The sequence below is a fragment of the Nelumbo nucifera genome, chromosome 5, assembly GCF_055504915.1.
Source record: "Nelumbo nucifera cultivar China Antique chromosome 5, China Antique-T2T, whole genome shotgun sequence".
Classification (NCBI taxonomy): domain Eukaryota; kingdom Viridiplantae; phylum Streptophyta; class Magnoliopsida; order Proteales; family Nelumbonaceae; genus Nelumbo; species Nelumbo nucifera.
The window spans coordinates 14,647,654-14,672,342 of NC_142653.1; the positions used below are offsets into that span (position 1 = coordinate 14,647,654).

At 43.5% G+C, this 24,689-nt stretch overlaps 2 protein-coding genes across 5 annotated transcripts in view; both read left to right on the forward strand.

Annotated features, from left to right (window-relative positions):
- Positions 1-5,400, forward strand: LOC104604594 (uncharacterized). 3 transcript variants are annotated; one of them, XR_736432.3, is made up of 3 exons: positions 1-1,287; positions 4,800-4,931; positions 5,022-5,400. XR_736432.3 is itself a non-coding variant. In XM_010269024.3 (2 exons), exons 1-2 carry the CDS (start codon positions 113-115, stop codon positions 4,804-4,806), a joined length of 1,182 nt encoding a protein of 393 aa, XP_010267326.1. In that variant the 5' UTR covers positions 1-112; the 3' UTR covers positions 4,807-5,400. The 3 variants fall into 3 exon arrangements, 1 of the variants encoding a protein (XP_010267326.1); XR_736431.3 differs by having other exon boundaries at positions 5,056-5,400; XM_010269024.3 differs by having other exon boundaries at positions 4,800-5,400.
- LOC104604571 (F-box protein FBW2-like) overlaps positions 5,022-24,689 on the forward strand; it is a 24,458-nt gene continuing 4,790 nt past the window's right edge. Inside the window, exons 1-2 of one of the 2 annotated variants that reach the window (XM_088887547.1) lie at positions 5,045-5,134; positions 5,705-9,658. In XM_088887547.1, the coding sequence (XP_088743673.1) occupies positions 8,258-9,184 (927 nt within the window). In that variant the 5' untranslated portion in view covers positions 5,045-5,134; positions 5,705-8,257 and the 3' untranslated portion in view covers positions 9,185-9,658. Of the gene's footprint in view, positions 5,135-5,704; positions 9,659-24,689 lie in introns of those variants that run through there. The other variant, XM_088887546.1, reaches the window with a different exon arrangement.

Below are 24,689 nucleotides of genomic sequence, written 5' to 3' on the forward strand. Positions count from 1 at the left end.
AAACCTAATAAAAGTGCAGGAGAAAAGTGTAGGACAAAAGGTCCCAATTCCTATACACGCCGTTCCCCAATTTTGCCTCGAACAGCAGAGTTGTAAGTCTGTAAACAGAAAGATGGAAGAGCAGCAGAACGAAGCAAAAGAAAGCTCATCATCCACCACCACCACCACCGCCACCAGCCCGAATACCCATCTCCGAACGTCTTCCAACACCGCCTGTCGCAACTGCGGTGGCCCAACCACCTTTACACCACCACCCAAATGGTCCGAAGTCTCTCCCCCTCCTAATTACCGCCCCATCCGTTCTTCCGCCATCAATCTTCCTATAAACAACTCCCAACAAGCCATCATCCTCGCCCCTGTCCCGCAATCCCAAAAAGTCCACACCATCTCTCCTCCTTACTTCTTCCAAGTCCCAACCAAGAAAATCACCCACCCAGATGACATCCGCCGTTTCCACGACTCTGATTCCGGCAAGAACTTCCTCGGCTTTGTCGTCGCCCTAAGCGAGTCCATCCGTGGCCACAAGATTTCTGACCACTGCCACCAATCCCTAACTCTAACTTCCATCCTCTCCCTCCTCCAAACTCTCTTCCTCTGGGTTGACGAGATCCCCCCTGTCCAGCAATCCTCCCGATATGGTAACTACTCGTATAGGGTTTGGCACGGCCGGATGACCGAAAATGCTGAATCTTTGATGCTCCAATTCCTCTCCGACGATCTACGGTCCGCCACCATCGAGATTATCCCCTACTTCACCGATAGTTTTGGTAATTCGAGCCGCATCGACTACGGTACTGGTCATGAGACTAACTTTGCGGCTTGGCTTTATTGCCTGGCTAGGCTGGGCCTTCTCAAGGAAGAGGATTACCCCGCTGTTGTTTCTCGGGTGTTCGTTAAGTATCTGGAGTTGATGAGGAAGTTGCAGACGGTTTACTGCCTTGAACCGGCGGGTTCACACGGCGTCTGGGGTCTTGATGACTACCATTTTCTGCCTTTTATCTTTGGATCATCACAGTTGATCGACCACAAGTATATCAAGCCCAAGTCCATTCATAACCAGGACATACTTGATAATTTTGCGGACGAGTATCTTTATCTCTCGTGCATTTACTTTGTGAAGAAGGTTAAGAGAGGGCTCTTTGCCGAGCACTCGCCAATGCTGAATGATATCAGCGGCGTGCCCACGTGGAGCAAGGTGAACAGCGGTTTGCTCAAGATGTACAAGGCGGAGGTGCTGGAGAAAGTTCCCATCATGCAGCATTTCCTGTTTGGATGGCTCATTAAATGGTATATCCTTGGATCCCTTCTCTCAAGTTAATAGCTTGTAGCCTCAATTAAATAAAGTCTTCAAATTGTCGTCTAAGCAAATTGAACTTGTAAGTCCTTGAAGAAGCTACGGCTACTCATATTGTTGTCTTAGGTGCTCTCTCTGAGCCAACTCCTCAAGGTGTTAATTGTCTGTACAGCGCACCCCAGAAAATGAAGTGTCAACTGATAGTCCTAAACTAGATTGCAAAACAGAAAATTGACCCATTCGGTTGGCACAGAAAAGAACTTCTGAAGGTATCCTCCTTCAGAGAAGTTGTACTCCTCTACTGTTAAATGTTTATAAATAGGTATGGAATTTTTTATTACAATAAACATAGCTATTAGTCTGAAAATACTGATAAAGAAACTAATCTGAATTTTTGAGTTGATAAAGAACAGTGATTTCTTCTATATATTTTGCCATCCAATGAGACAGGGACAGAAAGACTTGGTGCCTTTACCCAATGAACTACTTTCTCCAATATCTTTTCAATCAAGGCTTCATTGGTGTGTGTCTCTCCTTGAATATTCTAGCATTTTGCTCTTCCCAAACAGTTCATAACACCACTGCCTTTGTACATCTCCAAAGAATCTTCCCTCTTCTTCTTGGTGGTTCAAAGGAGGCCGGCCATAAAGGGCTTCCTTTGAAATGCTAGAGACAAAAGGGCAGAAGATTAGACAATGGAATTTAATTTTGCTATGCCATTCACAAGAAGCAAATATGAGGAGAATGCACAAATCCAGCCTTCTTTTTTGAAGGGTGTCACACATGCTAATCTTAAAGTGAAATGCCTCCTAACAAAAAGCCCTTGTCTTGGGTAGTACTTGACCCTCCAAACTACCTTTATTGGGAAACCAATGGGGGAATTGGGGATTGGGGTTAAATGATGAATCGATGAAAGCAGCAAAAAAAAGAAAAGTGGAAAAAGTCCTGACCGAATCAAGAACCCTTTAATCTATTATCAGATGATGATGAAGCATCAAAGAAAACCCCTTCTAAAGAATTCAGAAATTCCAGTACATGGAAAGTGTGGGTGGGTACCATACACCCCATCCCCGACTCTAACTTTGGAACACACTCCTGTCCCTAACCTTGATCCCCAATGGAGACGGGTTCCCTGCAAGGTTCAAAGTATCGATACGATACGAGTTTCGGCCGTATCGTATCGGTACTTAGAAACAGCCAAAACACTAATTTTTTTTTTAGTTTTTTTTTTCAAACTTTGGTTTTTTGGAAAGATTATAGGCTGTTTTTTAGTATTAAAAAAATGGGGGTCTGAAACATCTGGAAACAGGCCCGTATCGTTTGTAAAAGATACGATAGGGCATCTGGTATCGATACTTTGAACCATGGTTCCCTGTTGGGGACCTGAATCCCCAGAATTTTTAAATTAAAAGTTTTAGAAAATAAATTTACTTAAAACAAGGGATTTTTTAAAATATAAAAAATATTTTAAATATATTTTGATATATACGATATAAATTATATAAATAATATTATATGTATATATTTAATATAAAATGTATGTTCAATATATATAATTGGGGTCAAGGCGGAGCGGGGAATTGACTCCCCATCCCCATCCTTGTCCCTGGTCGGGTATCACCATTAATTGCCATCCCCTCTCCCGTCCCTGCCAAGGCAATCTCCATCCCTGACCTGATGGGGTTGGGGAAACTGGGTACCTGGCGGGGATGGGGAAAATTGCCATCCCTAGTGCCCAATGCATAGTGTGAGCGGTGGCTCCTAAAACATATTCTCTGAAATGTTTTAAATGTTTAGTACATAATGTGAACAGAAACCTTTATGCTCAGCTAATGGATGATGATGTCAAGTACATAGGTTCTTTAGCAACAAATTTCTGAGTCATGATGGACCTGTTGTTGCTTGGTGAAAATTGGAATTATTTTTCCGCACTTTTTAAGTAGATGTAAGACAACGGAAGTATCCATGCCAAATGGCTGGTGCTTCAGTTCTTTGATGATCATGGCCTTTGCTACAGCTACCTTTTTGTTCCTTGATGAACAATTGCAATTTTCTGCAATTCTTGATTGACAAGGACAATGGAAGAGTGAAAGCTTCCCTACCTATCTTTCACGTTATCATGGCACTTGTGATGTTCATGGTCAGATCGAATAATTTGTGATTTCTTCCTAGTGTTACTATTAATGGACCTTTTGTTTAATACTTAGTAATGATGGAGGTGTGATTGGATCCCATGTATAAGTGGACCATTATCCAATGTTGGTCCCATCTATCTGGGCTCTTGATGCCAAAGCATTTGATGGGCTGAAGGTTTACAGCTGCAAGAAGAAAAGAAACTCATACCATACCAAAGCTCAATCCCACCACCAAGACCAAACCCAAAAGGTTTGGGGTTGATTTTAAATTTATATTTTATTTCCATCATCAATAAAAAAAAATATCCTTTGCCACACTTATTTTCATTTAATATTGGTTAATTAATACAAGAGCAGGAGTTAATACTTGAAATATAAGACTTAATGAGAGGGAATTGAAATATGAGAAATATTGATAAAAAAATTGAAATATGAGAAATAATAGTAGTTCAAATTACATTTTGTGCCTCACAATTAGAGAGGGACCAAATTCAAAAATAGGGGTATTCTAGTCAAGAATCGGATTTAATGAATGTTAACGGAAGTTAATACCTTAAATACAAGACATAATGAGAGGGATTTGAATGAGGATAAAATGGTTGTTCAAATAACATTTTTGTCCTTACAATTAGAAAGGGATCAAATTAAAAAGCTGGGATATTTTAGTCAAACAAAAAGTTCCATACTCTCATTCACACTTTAAATAGTAGTATAGATTTTGTGCCTTGTTGGTGTGACTCCAACATTTTCTTAGAGGTATAACACTATGACTCCTCTAACTGATTGGTGTGACTCCAATCTAGAATTAGAGTTTGAAAGTGAGACACCAAAGACTCTAATTCAAAGCTGTGTGAGTGTGACTCAGCCCAATATTCTCTTTCTCAGCATCCTACCACATATCCTTAATTCTCAAGCTGCATATTGGGGTTTTGGGCTGTGCTGCATCAGGTAGACTGGGTATGGATTGTACAGTATTAATCTTTGGCATTTTGCACTAAGTGGCTGCTCTCAGACTCGAACATGCATTCTCACACTTGCCAGCCTGAGATTTTACTTGGTGTAATGGTAAAAATGGAATCCTTTCATTGGTTAAGAAAACAGAAAAGGATTCCTTTCATTGTAATGCTAAGTGAAGACAGTCCCATTGGAATGGAAATGATAGTTGCACTGAAAATTGAGGTATACTTTATGCATGTACCTTTTGAAGTATCAAGCTGTGTTCTCATATTAAACAAACTATGTCCTGTTTAGTTTCTGATGGTAATTTCACATTGTTGTCATTGTCTTGTAAAGATTAATGTGGGTTGCTTGGAACCCTGCTGTTTCAATTTGGAAATTGGAATAATGACAATCTTTTGGAATCTTTACAGGGAGTAGGTTAATGAATCAGCTAAGTTGGACATTTGCTGTGTAATAAAGTTCAGGACTCACATCAGGATATACAAATATGGCTGGAAGTTGTGTTATTGGGGTTATATATTGTTTTTGGTGATACACATTAGGTAAGTTGTTTCTCTTTGTAGTCTTGTTGTATTGATTAACAATGCAGATCTAGTTTTGGAATCTTTACAGTGATTGGGTTATTGAATCAGCTTGGTTGGACATTTGCTGTGTAATAAAATTCAGGACTCACATCAGGATATACAAATGTGGCTGGAAATTGTGGTATTGAGGTTATAGACTGTTTTTGGTGATACACATTAAAGTAAGTTGTTTCTCTTTGTAGTCTTGTAGTACTGATTTACAGTGCAGATCCAGTCTTGGAATCTTTACAGGGAATGAGTTGATAAATCAGCTTAGTTGGATATTTGCTGTAGAATAAAATTCAGGACTCACATCAGTGTATACAAATGTGGTCATAAGTTGCGTTATTGAGATTATAGATTGTTTTTGGTAATACACATTCATGTAAGTTGTTTCTCTTTGTAGTTTTGTAATACTGATTTGCAGTGGACATCCAGTTTTGCATCATTCAATTTTGCCGTTTTTAATGGTATCAATATCCTATGCAAAATCAAGATTTTAATGGACTGGAAGTTCACTTATCTTTTCAAACTCCTTTTAAGAGAAAGGGAGAGGAAATAAATGTCTTCATGGTTATGATTTTGGGATGACTTTGAATTCTAATAGAGTTGTTAGTGCCATCTTAATTCAGCTTTTCTATGTTTTGAAGTCCAAAACTTATATTTATGTTGGGATAGGGGTAGAACTTAGGTCTTAGTTATAAAATGGTTTCCTAGGCTATGATTGAATGGAAGTTCTCTTGCTGTTTTAGGCTAATTGATTAGGGAGTATTTATTGGTTGGTGAGCTCACTGTCTGAAGAAACAACTGAGGCAAGCTTGGTCTAGAGAATCCAAAGGAAGCACCACTAGGCTCAACAATGGAGGTTTGTGCCCCATTCCTCAAAGTACAAGGCAAATAGCCAACACTTTGAGGTGTTTTGTGTTAAGGTAGTTCACATTATACATTAATCAGAATAGATTTACTCACACTTAAAATTCAAAAGATCCAAAATTTTAGTTTTCTGATTCTTTTTAGTTTGTTCAAGTTAAATTATACTCAACATACTTGGGTCTCTTAAAATTTTTTCGGAGTATCTATGTCATATTAATAGTTTCTCAACAGGTATGAGTTTGACAGCCCTTTAGTGATACTTCCCCTTTTGCATCTGAAATAATTGACTTGTATAATCTTTTTCATTAAATGATGATTAATCATCATTTTCTTTCAGTATGTAATTGACAAAGTTATAGAATAATTGAGGTTCTTATCTTTAGTTTTTGTGTCATTGTATTTTTTTTCCTTCCATTCATTTTTTCTGGAAACTTCTTTTAGGCGGTATTTTCTTTATTTGGGAGCAGAAAATCTAAGCTTTCTACTTTCTTTTTTCCTTTTTATTGCATCTGTGGAAAGTGTAAGATAATTATGGCCCTTGTTTACATCGAAACAGATGCTGCTAAAGGAATTGCGCTTCTAGAGTTCTAGTTATATTACCTTTTGAGGTTTGTGAAGTTTAAGCCTCGTGCTTTTTGTGTGTGGGCATCATGGCACCACGTCTTAGGTCTTTTCCTTCAATGATTTTTATTTATTTATTTTTTGGTGGGGCGGAGGGGACCTGTGCACTTCTGCTTTGCCATCCTTTTATTTGTATCTTCCATCTACATATTAATGCTCATGGGAGTGTTCTTCTATTACCTTTTTCTGTTATTTCAACCTCCCTGAAATTTATCATGTTTGTTCTTAGTAAAGCTGTTGATTGGTATATAACCATGGTTGGAATCAACTCAATCCCGATTAACCCAGTTGGGCTGGTCTTAGGTTTTCTGTTATGCAGGGGTGCTCAAATTTGACCCAGAACTTGGGTTGGGCTTGAGCTGTGGTCTTGAGGAAACATCATATTAAGGGTTTTTGTTAAGTCTGGATTGCAAAGTAAATGGCTTTTACATTGTGAAATGCAATTCATGTGATAAAATTAAACTTCATCGACATATGCATTGCCATCGTTACCCTTTGGATAAATCCCTCTTTTGTATTTCCTTCTTCCTCCTTGTATCTTCTACTTAACTTTGGTTCCATAGTTCCTGTCAACAACCAAATGAAAGTGTATTGCTCTCCTATACCATTTTACTCTCTTTATTTCTCTGAAAATGCTAATCCCTTGAATGAATTAATTTTGTTTCTTTCACATGAGAGATAATGAGCTGACCCTTAGGTTGTATTTGGTTTGAAAGAAAAGGTAGGGAAAGGAAGGGGAAGGTAGGGTTGGCAATGTTATTAGAAGAGAATGGGACAGAAAATGAAGATGTGTTAGCGTAGGGGTATTTCTGTCTTTATACCTAGATTAATGTTGCTGATCTGTAATGTTGTGTTGGAACAAGTGCTCTTAACTTAAGTAAGGGCACATAGGTCTTTTCAGTTATGTTTTAATAATAATATAAATACTTCCTGGCCGACTGGGAGATGTCAGGTTGACTCTTTCAGTTCGAACCAGAATTCTCTCTTCTCTCTCTCTCTCTCTCTCTCTCTCTCTCTCTCACCTTTTCTTCTTCTACATAACTGAACTCAGACAGGCAGAACTCTAAGGCAGACTTGAATTCTAATGTGGTATCAGAGCATCTTGAATCTGCCTAGATTTCTGCTTGCCTAGGTTTCCATTCTCTGCGCACCCTATCTAGGGTTTTCCTTTTTTTTCTGTGTTCGATTGGAGATAAGGGAAAGGGTTGAAAAGGAGTGATCGCCCTCTTCCCTTGGAGGTTTCTATGCCTCTAGTCAGGTCGTATGTGGTCGGTTGCTGTGATTTCTGAGATCGCCCTCTCCTAGTAGAGGAAGAATAGAGGGCCGAACTGTGTGGGCAGTGGCTGTTGTGTGTGCAGTGGCTGTTGTGTGTGCAGTGGCTGTCATGTGTGGGCTGCTTTCCCGCTCGTATGGGTGTTACTTCAGTGATAAGGTAAGAGATTTCAGTGCATGATATCTGTTATGGATTAAATAGGAAGTGTGTTTCAGACCATATGCTAGGGTTTCGGATAGTAATGTGCTAGGGTTTATGCTGGTTTCTTTGTGCATTTTGAAGGAAGAGATATGATCATATAGTGGTGAGATTTTAGGTAGTTGTAGGAGTAGGGTTTGTGGTGTGAGCACACTTTTCAACAACAACAAGTGCTGAAATCAGTGTGACAGGTGTGATCTAGGGTTTGTGGTGTAAAGAGCACACATTCCAGCAACAATAAGTGCTGCAATAAGTGTGACAGGTGTGACCTAGTGGTGTGTAGTGTGCAGATTTCAGTGATAATAGAATTCAGCAAGTGTGCAGAATCGGTGATAACATAATGGGAGATAATAATGATTATAAACCTAGTGTGATGGTGCCTACAGGCTACCTGAATGTTCAGATGACCTCCATTAAATTAAATGGAGAGAATTATGTGCCTTGGGCTAAATCCGTTGAAGTCTTTCTGAAGGCAAAGAAGAAGGTAAAACACATCAGAGAGGAGAAACCCTCCTCTAACTCTCACGAGTATGAAGACTGGGAGCAAGAGGATGCTCAGATCATCACATGGTTGTGGAACAGTATGGAACCTAGGATTAGTGTGAACTTCATGTTTCTTGATACTGCCAAAGATGTGTGGGACCATGCGAAGAAATTGTATTCGGGGCAGGACAATACAACTAGAGTTTATCATCTTTATCAAGAGTACTTTAACCTGCAACAGGGCAATCAGAGTCTTGAGGAGTACTATGCCAACATGAGGAACATACGTAATGAGTTGAATGTCTATCATCCTCTCACTTCTGATGTCAAGATTCAACAACAACAGAGAGAGCAGCTCGATGTGACTAGATTTTTGGTGGGACTAAAGTCTGAATATGAACCAGTACGGGCTCAGATATTAGGGGGATCAGCTCTTCCGTCCCTAGAAGAGGTATTTGCTCGACTCCGGAGGATCTCTATCGGATCTACTGAGAACTCTAATATCTCAGATAGATCTGCCTTTGCTGCATCGAGAGGCCGTGGTGTTAGAGGTGGAGCTAGGGGAGCTCAGTCTGGCCGTGGTGGTGGTAGTGGTTCTGCATATGGCCGAAGTGGCAATGGTGGGTCTACTCATAATCGTGGTGGTGGTTGTACTAGGAGCAGAGATTCAGGGGGAGCCCGTGGTAGAGGACATAGCTCAGGCCCGAGGAAGTGCACTCATTGTGGTATGGATGGACATACCATCAACTATTGTTATGATCTACATGGTCCTCCCTCAACCTAGGCCAATCATGCCGCGATCGGTGACTCAGGTTCTGGCTTTAGACAGGAGAATCATTCATCTGACCAGATGCCTCCTACATCCACAGATGGTCCCATGAAGGAGATGATGAGTGTTCCCTGTGATGAATATGAGAGGTTTATCCAATCACAGCAGAACACGACAACTTTTGCTCACTCAGGTATGGTTTGTCTGGCATCTACACCCAATCCCTGGATCATCGACTCTGGAGCCTCCGATCACATGACTGGAACTCCAGGTGTGTTTTCCTCCTTATCTCATTGCTCAACATCACAATCCGTCACCCTTGCTAATGGTTCCACATCCTCAATTTGTGGTGTTGGTAATGTTGACCTAGATCCTGTATCGCTCTCATCAGTTCTGTATGTTCCTAAATTGGCTTTTAACCTTATGTCTGTTAGTAAGCTGACCAAATCACTTAACTGCTCCATTACCTTTTATCCTTCAATGTGTGTTTTTCAGGATCTCAAGACGGGGATGAAGATTGGTGGAGGGCATGAAGCAGGTGGACTGTATTATCTTGATGGTGGTGGTGGTAGAACTTCAACAGCTCTCCAGTCATCTCTTTCTCCTCTCCAATGGCACTATCGATTTGGTCATCCGTCGCTAAAAGTCTTGAAGTCCTTGGTTCCGTCCTTGAGTTAGCTTTCTGTTTTGGATTGTGAGCTGTGTCAGTTTGGGAAACACCATCGTGTTCCCTTTAGTTCTAGGGTTGATAACCGTGTGTCGAGTCCTTTTTCTTTAGTTCATTCAGATGTTTGGGGTCCTTATAAAGTGATGTCATATAATGGATACAGATATTTTGTCATTTTTGTGGATGATTTTTCAAGGATGACGTGTCTCTATTTAATGAAAGAAAGAAGTGAATTGTTTACCATTTTTCAGAAATTTTATGCTGAGATTCGTAACCAATTTGGTACTCACATCAAAGTTTTTCGTTCTGATAATGGTCGCGAATATTTATCCTCATCATTTCAGGAATACCTGGACCAACACGGCATTATACATCAGACCTCGTGTACCTACACCCCACAACAAAACGGGGTGGCTGAGAGAAAGAATCGCCATCTCCTTGAAACAACAAGATCCCTAATGCATCACATGTATGTTCCCAAACCTTTTTGGAGTGATGCAGTGCTTACCTCTTGCTTTCTGATTAATTGGATGCCCACGTTCATCCTTGATGGTCATTCTCCGTTTTAGGTCTTGTTTCCCACTTTGTCTTCGTTCCCTCTTACGTCGAGAGTTTTGGGTGTGTCTGCTTCGTCCATAATCTAGGTCCCGAGAATGACAAGTTCGATGCCCGTTCTCTCAAGTGCATCTTCCTTGGCTATTCTCGGACCCAGAAAGGGTATAGGTGTTACCATCCTGGTTCTCGACGGTCCTTTGTGTGTGTTGATGTCAGTTTCTTTGAGTCTACTCCGTTCTTTTTGGGGGTCCGGTGATGCTTCTTCCTCCTCATCACCTCCTCCTCTTCCACTTCCCGTTGTTGATTCTCCTTCCTTTGTTCCAGTCGTGACCAAATGCTTGACTCCGGTGCCACCACCTGTTGAACGCCCACCTATCCATCATGTGTATACACATCACCCATGCGCACCAGCTACTACTCCTCCGGCTACATCTCCATCGACGGATCTGGCACCAGACCCGCACTTAGCATCTGAGCTTGATCTTCCCATTGCTTTGCGGAAAGGTAAACGTACTTGCACTTTTCATCCCATTTCTAATTATGTTTCTCTTACTCACCTTTCTGCTTCCCATCGCCAGTTTGTTACCTTGTTATCATCAGTTATTGTTTCTAAAGATGTCCAGGAAGCCCTTGCCTCTCCAGGGTGGTGCCATGCCATGGAAGAAGAACTCTCAGCCCTTCATCATAATCATACTTGGGACCTCACTGCTCTTCCTCCTGGGAAGCAAACTGTTGGTTGTAAATGGGTTTATATGGTTAAGTATTTGCGTGATGGTAGTGTTGAACGCCTGAAAGTGCGATTAGTTGCAAAAGGGTACTCCCAAACCTATGGTATTGACTACACAGAGACCTTCTCACCGGTTGCTAAGATAGGGTCAATTCGTGTTGTGATCTCTCTTGCAGCCATGTATGAGTGGCCACTTTATCAGCTTGATATCAAGAATGCCTTTTTGCATGGTGACTTACTCGAGGAGGTCTACATGGAGCAACCTCCAGGGTTTGTTGCTCAGGGGGAGGATGGTAAGGTGTGCAGACTAAGGAAGGCTATATATGGGCTTAAACAGTCTCCTCGAGCATGGTTTGGTAGGTTTAGTGAGGTGGTAAAGAAGTTTGGTATGAAACAGTGCAAAGTTGATCATTCTGTATTTAGTCATGACTCTCCGGGAGGAAAAATACTGTTGGTGGTGTATGTAGATGATATTGTTATTACTGGGAATGATAACATTGGTATTGACAGGCTGGAGACTTATCTGCATGATCACTTTCAAATAAAGGATCTGGGTAAACTGAAATATTTCTTGGGGATAGAGGTAGCGAGATCCAAGTATGGGATTAACCTGTGCCAGAGGAAGTATGTGCTTGATTTGCTGGAAGAAACAGGCTTGTTGGGTGCCAAACCAGCTGAAACACCCATGGACACAAATACCAAGCTAAGTAGTGATATGGGTGAAGGGTTTGAAGACCCTAGCAGATACCGACGACTTGTGGGCAAACTGAACTACCTAACCATTACCGGACCAGACATCTCATTTGCAGTTAGTGTGGTAAGCCAGTTCATGCAAAAACCTCTGATTCCTCATTGGAATGCAGTTCTGAGAATTGTGAAGTATCTAAAAGGGGCTCCGGGTCGCGGTCTGATATACAAGAGTGGGGGAAAACTTGAAATAGAAGGGTATTCTGATGCTGATTAGGCCGGTTCTATGTCTGATAGGCAGTCTACTACAGGCTATTGCACGTTTCTGGGAGGTAACCTGGTGACATGGAAAAGTAAGAAGCAGACGGTTGTGGCAAGAAGCAGTGCAGAAGCAGAATATAGGGCTATGGCGCACTCCGCTTGTGAATTAGTGTGGCTAAGGAACCTTCTACAGGAAGTAGGGTACAACATTAACACTCCAATGAAGCTCTATTGTGATAATCAGGCTGCAGTTCATATCTCCTCTAATCCAGTGTTTCATGAAAGAACCAAGCACATTGAAGTTGACTGTCACTTTGTGAGGGAGAAGGTGCTGAATGGAGAGCTAGACACTACACATGTTAATACAGGAAATCAGTGGACTGACTTATTTACAAAAGGCTTGAGTCGGGGAAGAGTGGACTACATATGTAACAAGCTGGGAGTATATGATATATACTCACCAGCTTGAGGGGGAGTGTTAGCGTAGGGGTATTTCTGTCTTTATACCTAGATTAATGTTGCTGATCTGTAATGTTGTGTTGGAACAAGTGCTCTTAACTTAAGTAAGGGCACATAGGTATTTTTAGTTATGTTTTAATAATAATATAAATACTTCCTGGCCGACTGGGAGATGTCAGGTTGACTCTTTCAGTTCAAACCAGAATTCTCTCTTCTCTCTCTCTCTCTCTCTCTCTCTCTCTTTCACCTTTTCTTCTTCTACATAACTGAACTCAGACAGGCAGAACTCTAAGGCAGACCTGAATTCTAACAATATGAAAGGAGGGTTATGTAGAACTCTCCCAGAGTTGGAGGTACTCTTTAATGATTTCAACAAATATTGGTGGATGGGCTGATACTGATACTGGAATAGACGATAGCTCGACTTCCGTCAAGGGAGGCATGGATGCTTATCTTTTCCTAATTTTGGCTTTCTTCTCTTCGGCATTCTTCTTTCTCTAACCCATCCAATTTTACCTAATCTCTAATTTGCTGCAGTCCAATTTGTAATTTAGCACCAAATTTCAGGCTTGACCTGGTTTGGACTGCAGGATTGCTACTCCTATTATTAGTAATGGAATTGACTTCCAATTGCATGGTGATGATGATGATGACGACGACAGTAAGGAGGCATGATAACAGTGATCATGAAGATAAAGCAACTCAAATGAGGATAAAAAATTCTAGTCTTTTGATGGCTAAATCTTCAGAGGAGGCATGGGAAGCTGTTCACAGATTTTAGGTAACGTTGGTGGGTTTATCACTTAACCTCCTATTTTATATTTTTCGTCAAATCCCCCCTCCGAACTTTCATCCAATTAGGGGCGGAGCTAGGCGGACCCGTGGGAGCCATGGCCCCCTATGCCTCAAAATTTCCACATTATATGATTTCTCCACTCCATATATATTTCTCCCCTCCCCCCTACCCCATGGTTGCCTTTTCGTGGCCCCATCCATGTATATATATATTTTTTATCAATAACACTTTCATTAAATCATCAATAGAAGATTTACAAGAGGAAGACACACACTTATCTTCCAAGAGCAACAAAGAACCTCAAGAAAAGGAAAAAAAGAAAAAAGAAAAAAAAAACATTAAAGGTGCAGCTTAGCCCAAAACAGTGAATCCCTTTCTGCCCCTTGTTTAGCTAAACCGTCAGCTAGGGAATTAGCCGATCTTTTAACCCAACATGTCTTAACTTCCATCTCCCGCACCAGCCACTTGAATTTCCTCCTCTCATTGTTGTACTTCCATAAGCTATTGTGATCTTTAATCAGCCACCCTATCACCACCTCTGAATCCCCTTCAATTATGAGTTTCCTGATGTTCAACTCCTTAGCTTTCCGGACTCCTTCCATAACTGCAAAGATCTCAGCTCTAAGGGAGTCACCCACTCCAATTGGGCCTGAGAAAATGGTAGAAATGACCCCATTTTCATCCCTAAAAACACCCCAATCCCCAATTGTCCCGGACCCCTACAACACCCATCAAAGTTTAATTTCAAGAATCCACCAGGTTGAGGGGTCCAAGCCACACTCATTACTGACTTGGTCTGTGTGCAATTTGCAATTTCACCCCACTTCCTCAACATGTCATCCACACTGTAATCTATGAATAGCTCCAAAGATTTCAACCACTGTACCGCCCTAATATGTATGATAGCCATCGGATCTGCTGCTCCTCTCTCAGCTTTTGAGAATATCCTGGAGTTTCTTTCTTCCCAAAGTGTCCAACATACTGCAGCCCTTAGTCCTCTCCACATAGTCCTTCCCCTTTTTATCTGCCACCTGAAAAAAGAAGGGGAAAAAAGGCCCTACAAGTCTGATGGAGGATTCTAGCTACATCCAAATAGGGAGAAAGCCCAATCCCAAATTGACCTCGCAAAATGGCAAGACACCAATAGGTGAAAACCAGTTGATGTAACCGTTTCTGGTCACGTATCATTTTTTTCTGGCTAAGTACCTCGTCATCCTGTCTGCTCCCAGGTGGCTGATGACTCAGAGGCTGAAGTGGAGCTCCCTGGTGTAGTGCAACCCAGCTGCTCCCTGCATGAGATGATCTGCTCATCTTTGTAGACGGCGGGAACTGGTTGCCTGCAAGAACTGAATCAGAGAACCCGGGGTGGCTTACCCGGTGGGGACACTCCGATGGCTAAGTCAACACTTAATAGTGAGCTGAAAATGATATTAGAGAATGAGAGAGCTAGAGAGCAGAGATCACCCTTCATTTTTTCTCCCATTTCTTCTTCTTTTTCCTCCTCTCTTTTGCCTACCTTCGCCCCTGGGGGGTGAGGTCTTTATATACTGGAGTCCTCATGGGTTTGGTGGAGCAGTTCCTGGATTCCCGTTGTGATGGGACCTGTTTTCATGTTAGTTGGGGATAATGCCACCAGCTGGTAAGGTTGCCCATTTTCGCCTAAATTGGGGAGTGGGTGAGCTAATATAGCCGTTACAAGTCATAATCCCGTAAAATGTGGGGTACGGTGGTGAGATCCTCGGGGTTGTCATGCGGTGGTCGGTCTGACTAGGAAACGAGCTACCCGTAAGTTACCAGGCTGCATGCTGGCGAGCTGCCTGTGAGTGCCTGGCTGTCTGTAAGGTGTCAGGCTACATGATGGCGAGCTGCCTAGTGCCTGCGAGTGCTGCATGGTGGCGAGCTGCCTGGTTAGTTAGCACTTAGTTCTCATGAGGTGCCAGGTGTCATAATGTCATTGGAGGGTCAAATCTGCTCTCATCATTTGCCCCCCACTCCCAAGCTGAAAGTAACTCGGCAAAGGGAGTAGATTTTTACTTTTGGCCCGTAATTCGACGAGCTCGTAAGCGCTGATTCAGTTCCTTAGGCTCTGGGAGCGACTTATAGTCCACTCTCTGACTTTGCCCATGCCGAAGAGGCGATTGGGTCTTATGCAGTACCGTAGCCCTTAGGCTTTGGGAGCGACTCATAGTCCACTCCTGAACTTTGCCCATGCCAAAGAGGCGACTGGGTCTTATGCAGTGCCGAGGTCTCTGCCAGTTCGGTTCTTTAGCCCTTAGGCTCTGGGAGCGACTTATAGTCCACTCTCTTTGACTTTGCCCATGCCGAAGAGGCGATTGGGTCTTAAGTAGTATTGTAGCCCTTAGGCTTTGGGAGCGACTCATAGTCCACTCCTAGATTTTGCCCATGCCAAAGAGGCGACTGGGTCTTATGTGGTGCCGAACTGCCTGCGAGGTGCCGAGCTGCCTGTGAGGTGCCACGCTGCCTGTGAGGTGCTAGGCTGACCAGGTGGCGTGCTACCTGTGAGGCGCCGAGCTGACCAGGTGCAGGGTTGCCTGTGAGGCGCCAGGCTGACCAGGTGCAGGGCTGCCTGTGAGGTGTCGGGCTGACCAGGTGCCGAGCTGGATTGATGAGCTTTGTTGCTCTTTAGAGACCTGCAAGGAACTAAATGTTAGAGGACCCGGGGTGGCTAACCCGGTGAGGTCGCTCCGGTGCTTAAGTCGGTACTCTCATAGTAGACTGCGAGCTAAAAATCACAGTCTGAGAGCTAGAACTTGCTTACTTGTTTCTGGCTAAAAATCACTCGCTAGGTTGTCAGGTCGCGCCTGTGCCAGGCCGCGCCAAGACCAGGTTGCCAGGTCGGTGCTTGTGCCAGGCTGCACGCAGGCCGCCAGGCTGCGTGCAGGTCGCCGGGTGGGCACCTTAGAGTTATGACTACACTGCATCAGCCTCGTGGTGCCGGTCACCCACTCCTACAAGAAGCTGCTAGGAGCTCGACCAACGGGGGCAGCACTACTGACTTTAGGTCGCCAGCTCGCACGGGAGCCTTGGAAGGCTTGACCAGCAAGGGCGCCCATGTAGTCTGTTGGCCGCCAACTTCCGCGGAAGCCACGAAGAGCTCATCTTTGTAGAGGGGACCTCGCGAAGAATACTGATGAGGTTTTATTTTCTGGGAGAACTTAGCTTTTGTAGGATGAGAACTTAGCTTTTGTAGAATGAGAACTTAGCTTTTTGTAGCGATTCCCACAGACGACGCCAATTGATGTAACCGTTTCTGGTCACGTATCATTTTTTTCTGGCTAAGTACCTCATCATCCCGTCTGGTCCCAGGTGGCTGATGACTCAGAGGCTGAAGTGGAGCTCCCTGGTGTAGTGCAACCCGGCTGCTCCCTGCATGAGATGATCTGCTCATCTTTGTAGACAGCAGGAATTGGTTGCCTGCAAGAACTGAATCAGAGAACCTGGGGTGGCTTACCCGGCGGGGACACTCCGATGGCTAAGTCAACACTTAATAGTGAGCTGAAAATGATATTAGAGAATGAGAGAGCTAGAGAACAGAGATCACCCTTCATTTTTTCTCCCATTTCTTCTTCTTTTGCCTCCTCTCTTTTGCCTACCTTCGCCCCTGGGGGGTGAGGTCTTTATATACTGGAGTCCTCATGGGTTTGGTGGAGCAGTTCCTGGATTCCCGCTGTGATGGGACCTGTTTTCGTGTTAGTTGGGATAATGCCACCAGCTGGTAAGGTTGCCCATTTCCGCCTAAATCGGGGAGTGGGTGAGCTAATATAGCCGTTACAAGTCATAATCCCGTAAAATGCGGGGTACGGTGGTGAGCTCCTCGAGGTTGTCATGTGGTGGTCGGTCTGACTAGGAAACAAGCTACCCGTAAGGTACTAGGCTGCATGGTGGCGAGCTGCCTGTGAGTGCATGGCTGTCTGTAAGGTGTTAGGCTACATGATGGCGAGCTGCCTAGTGCCTGCGAGTGCTGCATGGTGGCGAGCTGCCTACTGCCTGCGAGTGCTGCATGGTGGCGAGCTGCCTGGAAGTGGCGAGCTGCCTGGTTAGTTAGCACTTAGTTCTCATGAGGTGCCAGGTGTCATAATGTCATTGGAGGGCCAAATCTGCCCTCATCACCAGTCTCCCCATCCGCTTTACAAAGAACACACCACTGAGGTGAGAAGTAAGTATTGGGTCTCTTCTTTTGGAGTAGATCACCAGTGTTGATTCTTTCCAGATAGGCTTCCCAACAAAAACTACCAACCCTAGGAGGTATTGCTCTGCACCAAACCTCATCAACAGGGAAAGGGGGGAAAGTAGGACTAGTGGACTGACTTGAGACTTTGAAGAAAGAAGCACAAGAAAAGATGCCATTGGGGGTAGGTGTCCAAATTCTAGAATCTGCCCTAGTGGGGTCTAAGACAACGTTATCAAGAAGTGCAATAAGGCTCGAAATACTGTCGAAGTCTGAGTCCCTCAAATCCCTTCTTAGACCCAAGTTCCATCCAATCCCAGAAGTGGAAGAGGACGGGGTGGTGAAAGACGAGATTGGCTCATTTTTCAAAATCAGAAAGAGTATACAAAGAAGGAAACTGATCCTTTAGAGGGGCACTCCCCACCCAGGTTTGTTCCCAAAATTTTATGGAGTTATCGGAATTCAAATCATACCTGATATTAGGGGAGAAAACTGGTAGCAGGTCATGAATGGCTTTCCAAGGAGAATTGCTTGTGGTCCTAGCTCTGATTCCAACGTCCCATCCATTGTGCTCCAACCCATGTATACTTGCCACTATTCTAGCCCATAGCTTCTTCTCCATAGGGAACCTCCACAACCACTTTCCCAACAGAGTCATATTCCTTCTCCTAATACTCGCAAGCCCCAAACCACCACAAGTCTTACTCCTACACACTATCTCCCAACTAACTCTATGATCCCTCTTATCTTCTCCCGGCTCCCACAGGAAATCTCTCATTAGTTTCTCCAATCTGTTAGCAACCTTCACTGGGATTTTAAACACCGATAGGAAAAAGATGGGTAAGTTGGCAAGCGTGGCCTTAATTAGTGTAATTCTCCCACCAAGAGAGAGGTGGTTCTTTTTCCAGGATACCAGTCTTTTTTCAAACCTTTCCACCACCAGGTTCCAAATGCTCTCTCTCATAGTATTATCACCTAATGGCAACCCTAAGTAGTTCAAAGGCCACCCTGAGACTTCACGCCCCAGCACTTCAGCACTCTCCCTGATCTCTCCCTCCTCCAAATTCTGTTTCCTAATAAAGCTCACATTACCGCCTTCACAAAACAGAATCGTGTCATCAGCAAACTGTGAGTGAGGGGGTTTTCCACCCTCCCAACTCTCCAGCCTTTAATGAGCCCCCTAGAATTTGCTCTGTGAATCAGTTTCCCCAAAACCTCCGCAATTAGAATGAACAAGAAAGGAGAAAGGGGGTCTCCTTGTCTTATACCCCTACTGGCTGGAAAGAAATCTACCACTGTCCCATTCACTAGCACTGAATAATGACAATTCCAGACACAACCCATGATCCACTTACACCATCTATCCCCAAACCCAAATTTAGTCAAAACTTTCCTCAAAAAATCCTAGTCCACCAAGTCATAAGTCTTTTCCAAGTCCAACTTACAGACCACTCCCTTCTTATCCATCTTAAAGTTCTCCACACTCTCATTAGCAATTAAAATCTGATCAGTAATTTGTCTTCCACTCACAAAAGCTCCTTGATAGTGTGCAATGATATCTGGCAATACCTTCTTCAGCCTCAAAGACAACACTTTTGCAATGATCTTATACAAGCTATTAACCAAGCTAATTGGCCTAAAATCCTTCGGGTGGGATGCATCTTTCTTTTTTGGAATTAAGGCTATAAATGTAGAGTTCACACCCGGATTGACAAATCCTCTCCTGAAAAACTCCTCAAACACCCATAAAAGATCATCTTTCAAGATATCCCAACAGTCTTGATAAAAAGCCATTGTGAACCCATCCGGCCCTGGAGCTTTTGTTCTATCCATAGAAAACACAACCTCCTTGATCTCTTCTAAATTAAAGCTTCTTTCCAACCTTCTCTTGTTCTCCACCCCTACATCTGGCCAATCCAATCCTTCCACCCACACCCTTCTACTCACAGTCCTTCTTAGAATAGATTTGAAGTGCTCCACACATGCCCTGACAATCTCCTCTTGTTGTACTAACTCAACTCCATCTACTACCAATTTGGAGATAAAGTTCTTCCTTCTCCTGCCATCTGCTAGAGAGTGGAAATACCTAGTGTTTCTGTCTCCCTCTTGCAACCATTTACACTGAGATTTTTGCCTCCAACTAATTTCCTCCTTGTGCAGGCAGTCCTCTAACTGTCTTCTCAACTCTCTCATGAGATCATTGTCTTCCTCTCCAAATTCTCCCCTTTCTTCTTTAGTCAAGGCTTTCAATCTTATCCATCAGATCTCCCTTTCTTTCTTCTATCCTCCTAAACTCCACCAAATTCCACTCATTGATTTTTGCTTTCAAGAATTGTAGTTTCTTATGGAATCTCATCCCCTCCCATTCCACCAATGGGTTACACTCATACCACCACTTCCTCACTTTGCTAGTAAACCCTGGATGAAGTAACCACATATTTTCAAATCTAAAGTGGGTAGGACCTCCACACCTTCTTTCCTCCTTACATAACACTATGGGCCAGTGATCCGAGGTCACCCTTGGGAGAGCTCTAGAAGCCAAGGTTCCCCAATGTTCTTCCCAATCCAAAGAGAACAAGAATCTATCAAGCTTAGAGCAAATGGGTCTAGATTGGAGATTTGACCATATAAATGTCTTATGGGCTAGGGGAGTCTCTTTAAGCTCAAAGGCATCCACAAAGCTGTTAAACTTCCTCATGCTTTTTGTCACCCTCTGATTAACTTTATTGGATTCCTTCGAGAATCTAATCACATTGAAATCCCCACCCATGCACCAGGGCCCATCCCACAACCCTCTAACATTAGCCAATTCCTCCCACAACTCCTTCCTCTCTATGTAGTCATTCGGTTTGTAAACATTTGTGAGCACCCGCATATAATCATCCTCTTGCTGCTTAAACTTCATGGAAACCGAGTACTTTCCGATCAACTCCTCCAAACCTTCAACCACATCCCTCTTCCACATTGTTACAATCCCCCCGAAAGCACCCCACGAGGGAGCAGCCACCCAACTAATCCCCCTGGCTTTTCATACACTCCTTGCCCATTTGTTATTAAACTCCATTCTCTTAGACTCTTGCAACAACACAATGTCTGGGTCATACCATCTTATTACCTCTTTTATTGTCACTCTTCCTTGCACTCCCAATTCCCCTCACATTCCAACTAAGAATCTTTATTCCGCTTCTTTTTTAAACCACTTGCCACCTACTCACTACTTTCCCCCTTTCCTTCTATCTCCTTTTACCCCGAGCTTCTTGTCTCCTTCTACATCTCTCTTCAATCTCTCTACTTCACTCAATCTCCTCTTCTTTGTTCTGATCTCCTTTTTCCTCTTCTGTAAGCTTTCTTTCAACACATTCAAATCTTCCAACCTACAACCCAACTTCCCTACAAATTCTTCTATCATGTCTTCTCTCACCGAGTCCTCCACCCCTACCCTTCCTACAGAATCCCCTCCATCTCTGTCCACCTGCCCTTTCTTCCTTTCCTCTGGTCCCACCTCTGTTCTTTCCTCTCCATCCATCCTCCCTCTCCTGTTACCTCCCTCCTTCCCTGTTCTCTCCTCGTAATCCTCTCCATCTCTACCCTCATTCCTTTCCCTCCTCTCCACTAACCCCTCCCCTCTTCCTTCCTCCCTTTCCCTCCTCCAGGTCAACTTTCCTTCCACTTCCTTAAACACTCTTTCAATGATTTCCCACACTTTTTCACTCCCATACCTTCCTTCCCGCACCTTACCACTTTCCTTCCTTCCCCTCTCCCCCTCCTCGGAGAGCCTGCCTACTAGCTCGGCTGCATATTCATGGGCTACAAGACATGGAACAAAAACGGAATCTGGAACCAAAGACACAGGAGACACATTAGTAGCATAAACCGAAATCACTTGGTTACCTGGGGGCTGGGACTGATGGACAAGCTAGAAAAGGACTGCTCCCGGCCTCCCTCTCTTGTTCCAGAGGTTGGTAACCATCTATCTCCCTGAGTTGGTTGGGAAGTACATCTGTCCTTTGGTCATCCTGGTGATCTTTCCACTCTACCCCTGGTTCACCCCTAGATGGTGTGTTCCTGCTCTACTTCCGGTTCTCCCGGTTTGCCCCTTCTGATAATCCTTGCACACTCTATAGTCTTGGGAATGAGTTAAACCGATTGCAATCTTCACCCTGAAATAAGCTTGCAGTATTCCACCCATCCATATCACCTCCAGCACAACTACCTTCGTCGTTTACACTGCCCACGCTAGTACTATCAACAGAAAAGTCCGATTCTTCATCTCCTTCACTGCACTGCACCCAGCCTTCATCCTTCTCTTCCCTCTCTTCAGTTCTTTCCCTAGTGTATCTTGGATTCGGCCTCTCTGAGGAGCGTCACAGGGGGCTAAGCTCTTCCAGACTTCGTCGGGAAACCCACTGCAAATCCAGCTTCTTCTCCATTTTCCGCCGCTGCGTGCATTCCCCCCCTTTCTCGCGACTTGGGACGATGATAGATCATTAACATCGTCTATCAGCGACCCAAGAAGAGTCCCCATACCCCGACCCACGTGACATTTTAAGTTATCACGTGGGTCCTTAAAGTGGAGCCTCCTTTCGGTGTTACACCCACCCGACCCGCCCGCGTGACCTTTTAAGTTGTCACGTGGGCCCTTCAAACGCTGTCTCGGCTCAACCTTCGCCCCGCCCAACCCACCTGCCACCTTCAACGGCTCGGACCAAACCTTTTGGCTCCCCAACCCATCCTGCCTCTTCGCCACATCAGCACAAGAAGAAGAGCCCGCCATTAATTTGTTTAATTCAAACCCATCTGAATTAGTTTCCTTAATTAGGTTGCTTGTCGTTTGGTTTTCCCCAACCGGCTCAGTAACCCCAAAAATATCTTTCATCTGCTCCACCTTTTCATCTCCCAACCTCTGCCCTCCACGTGTCCACCACCCAGCCAGCTCATCATCTTTTACCTTAGGAGCACCTTCCCACCACGACCGTTCAACTTCGGAAGCCACCCACACCTTGTACCAGGCTTCATCCGAGCAGATTTCAAAGAATCTCGGCAGGTTCTCATGTCTTACACCAGTTACCTGTAACTCCACGGCACCCAGATTTCGTTTATCAGCTTTCACCAAGATGCCTCCCACCCTTTGCACGACGTGCTCAAGAACAGAGTCTCGCCAGAGGTGAAATGGAAGGCCTACAAGCTTCAGCTGGACACACCCATCTTGGACTTCGACTTCATTGCAGATTGGGCTCCAGTTCTGTACCTGTATCAGACCTCCATCCACCACAACTGCTTTAAAACTTAGTTCCTGGTCGCCTACATCAAGCATGGCTTTCGTCTCTGCAAAAGGGAACAGCATAGCTTCACTCCCAATACCTATCTCCCCTGGAACTGTACTCAGAACCCTCCTCCAATCTGTCACTCCTTTATCAGCCACTAGCACCCTTCTTTTCTTCCACTCATCCTTCCCTGCTCCTACCAATAATCTATGATGAATAGAAGCGCAGGCAACCACCATTTCAGTCGGAAGGCCTTGCACTTCTACACTCCCAGAGGAACTAATCGAAACTGCCCCCTCCTGAATTTTTTGACCCTGGTCTTTGGATTTTTGACTAGTTCTCTTCACCCCATCCACTCTCTTAACTTCCAAGGCTACAAGGAAAGACTGTAGCACCTTCACAAAATCCATCCACCCTTTCTGTAATCTCCCTTCCGGCACACATAGCATTTGCTTCCCATTTGTTCCAAAAAACTCCACCACAGAGATAAACCATCCCTTTCTGTTTCTTTTCAATTCTGTTACATATTTCTTACCTAGAACTGACATTGAGTTTTTCCAGCCATTCACCTTACCGGAGTTGATAGCCCCATCTATGAAACCTTTCATCCAGACAATGACCTCCTTTGACACCAACACAGTCGCCCTGTTATTCTCTCTGATTTTCATTGCATCCTCACCTTTGATCCTTTCCTCTTCGAACTTGAAAGTCTTGGCTTCGATCGACACCTCAGACCTCCACCTTCCTACTACTCTGAACCTTCTCTCGTCCTCCATTTTACTGCTTGCTAATAATAGAATGCATTTCATTAAGAGGTGGATGCATTACTCAAGAACCAGACAGGAAATGCATTACTCAAGAACCAGAGAGGAATTTGTTTTTCCATGAGGTTTTTCTTTCCTCCTCAAGGTCCAATCTTGTCTTTCATCCTAAATAATTTTGGAGCATTTCTGTTGCAATACATCACTAATACATGTTGGATTTCGAACACCCCACACCCAAAGAAAAAATCCTGGCGGAATCCACCTAAGTGCCTTATACCATAAAATACCATTTTCTTGATTTTTGTTCATTTGTCTGTTACAATTTTGGTCACTAAAGGAATAAATCATTAAAGTGAGCTTTAAACAACTTCACCATGGAATGGAATGGTAGATTAAAAAAGGGAAAATTTAAATGTAATACCCTGAACTTTTGGGGTAGTGTCAAGTTAGTACCTGAACTTCAAAACATGTCATTCCAGTCCAGTATCCAAATTTTCAGAAACTGTCAATTTAGTATTCATCATTAGTAATCTTTCATCTAACTGATGTATGTGATGTCATATGATTTATAATATTCTGAAAGCTCAAAATTATCTTTTTAAAGAAAATACTGTTCATTGTCTTCTTCCTTAAAACTGAAATTAAACCAGAACAACATGATAAGTGTTCTTCCACAAGTTAGCCAAGAAACAGACGATAAATCAGAAACGACTTCCTTCCTCCAACATTAAATTGGTTGAATTATCTTTTATAATCATTGCTGAAACACTGTTTATCATTTTTCTAAAAGAATAAAACAGAACCCAAAAATATTTGTTTAGTGTTAATTGCAACTCACGAACTAGGATTGTACAAAACAAAGAATTAAGTAATACGAAAATGGCTGCAGGCACTCAACGCTGAACGGAACACCACTGAACTAATTCGGTGGTGTGTTTGCTTACCCCCCTCTCTTTCTCTCTCATTTTCTTTCGTTTTCTCCTCCCTTGTCTTCAGCTCTTCTTGTCCCCTGTCCTCTCTGTCACCACCGACCCTGTATCACATAACAGAACCCCACTGAACTTGTCGCTATTGAAATATTTGTACCATTGTTTCACCCAGGTATGAGACTTGAGATTTTTCTCCCAATCGGGAAAAGTTTGACAAAATCC

Excerpts from the sequence above, each read along its gene's own strand:
- LOC104604594 (XM_010269024.3), top strand. The coding sequence starts at position 113 with ATGGAAGAGCAGCAGAACGAAGCAAAAGAAAGCTCATCATCCACCACC.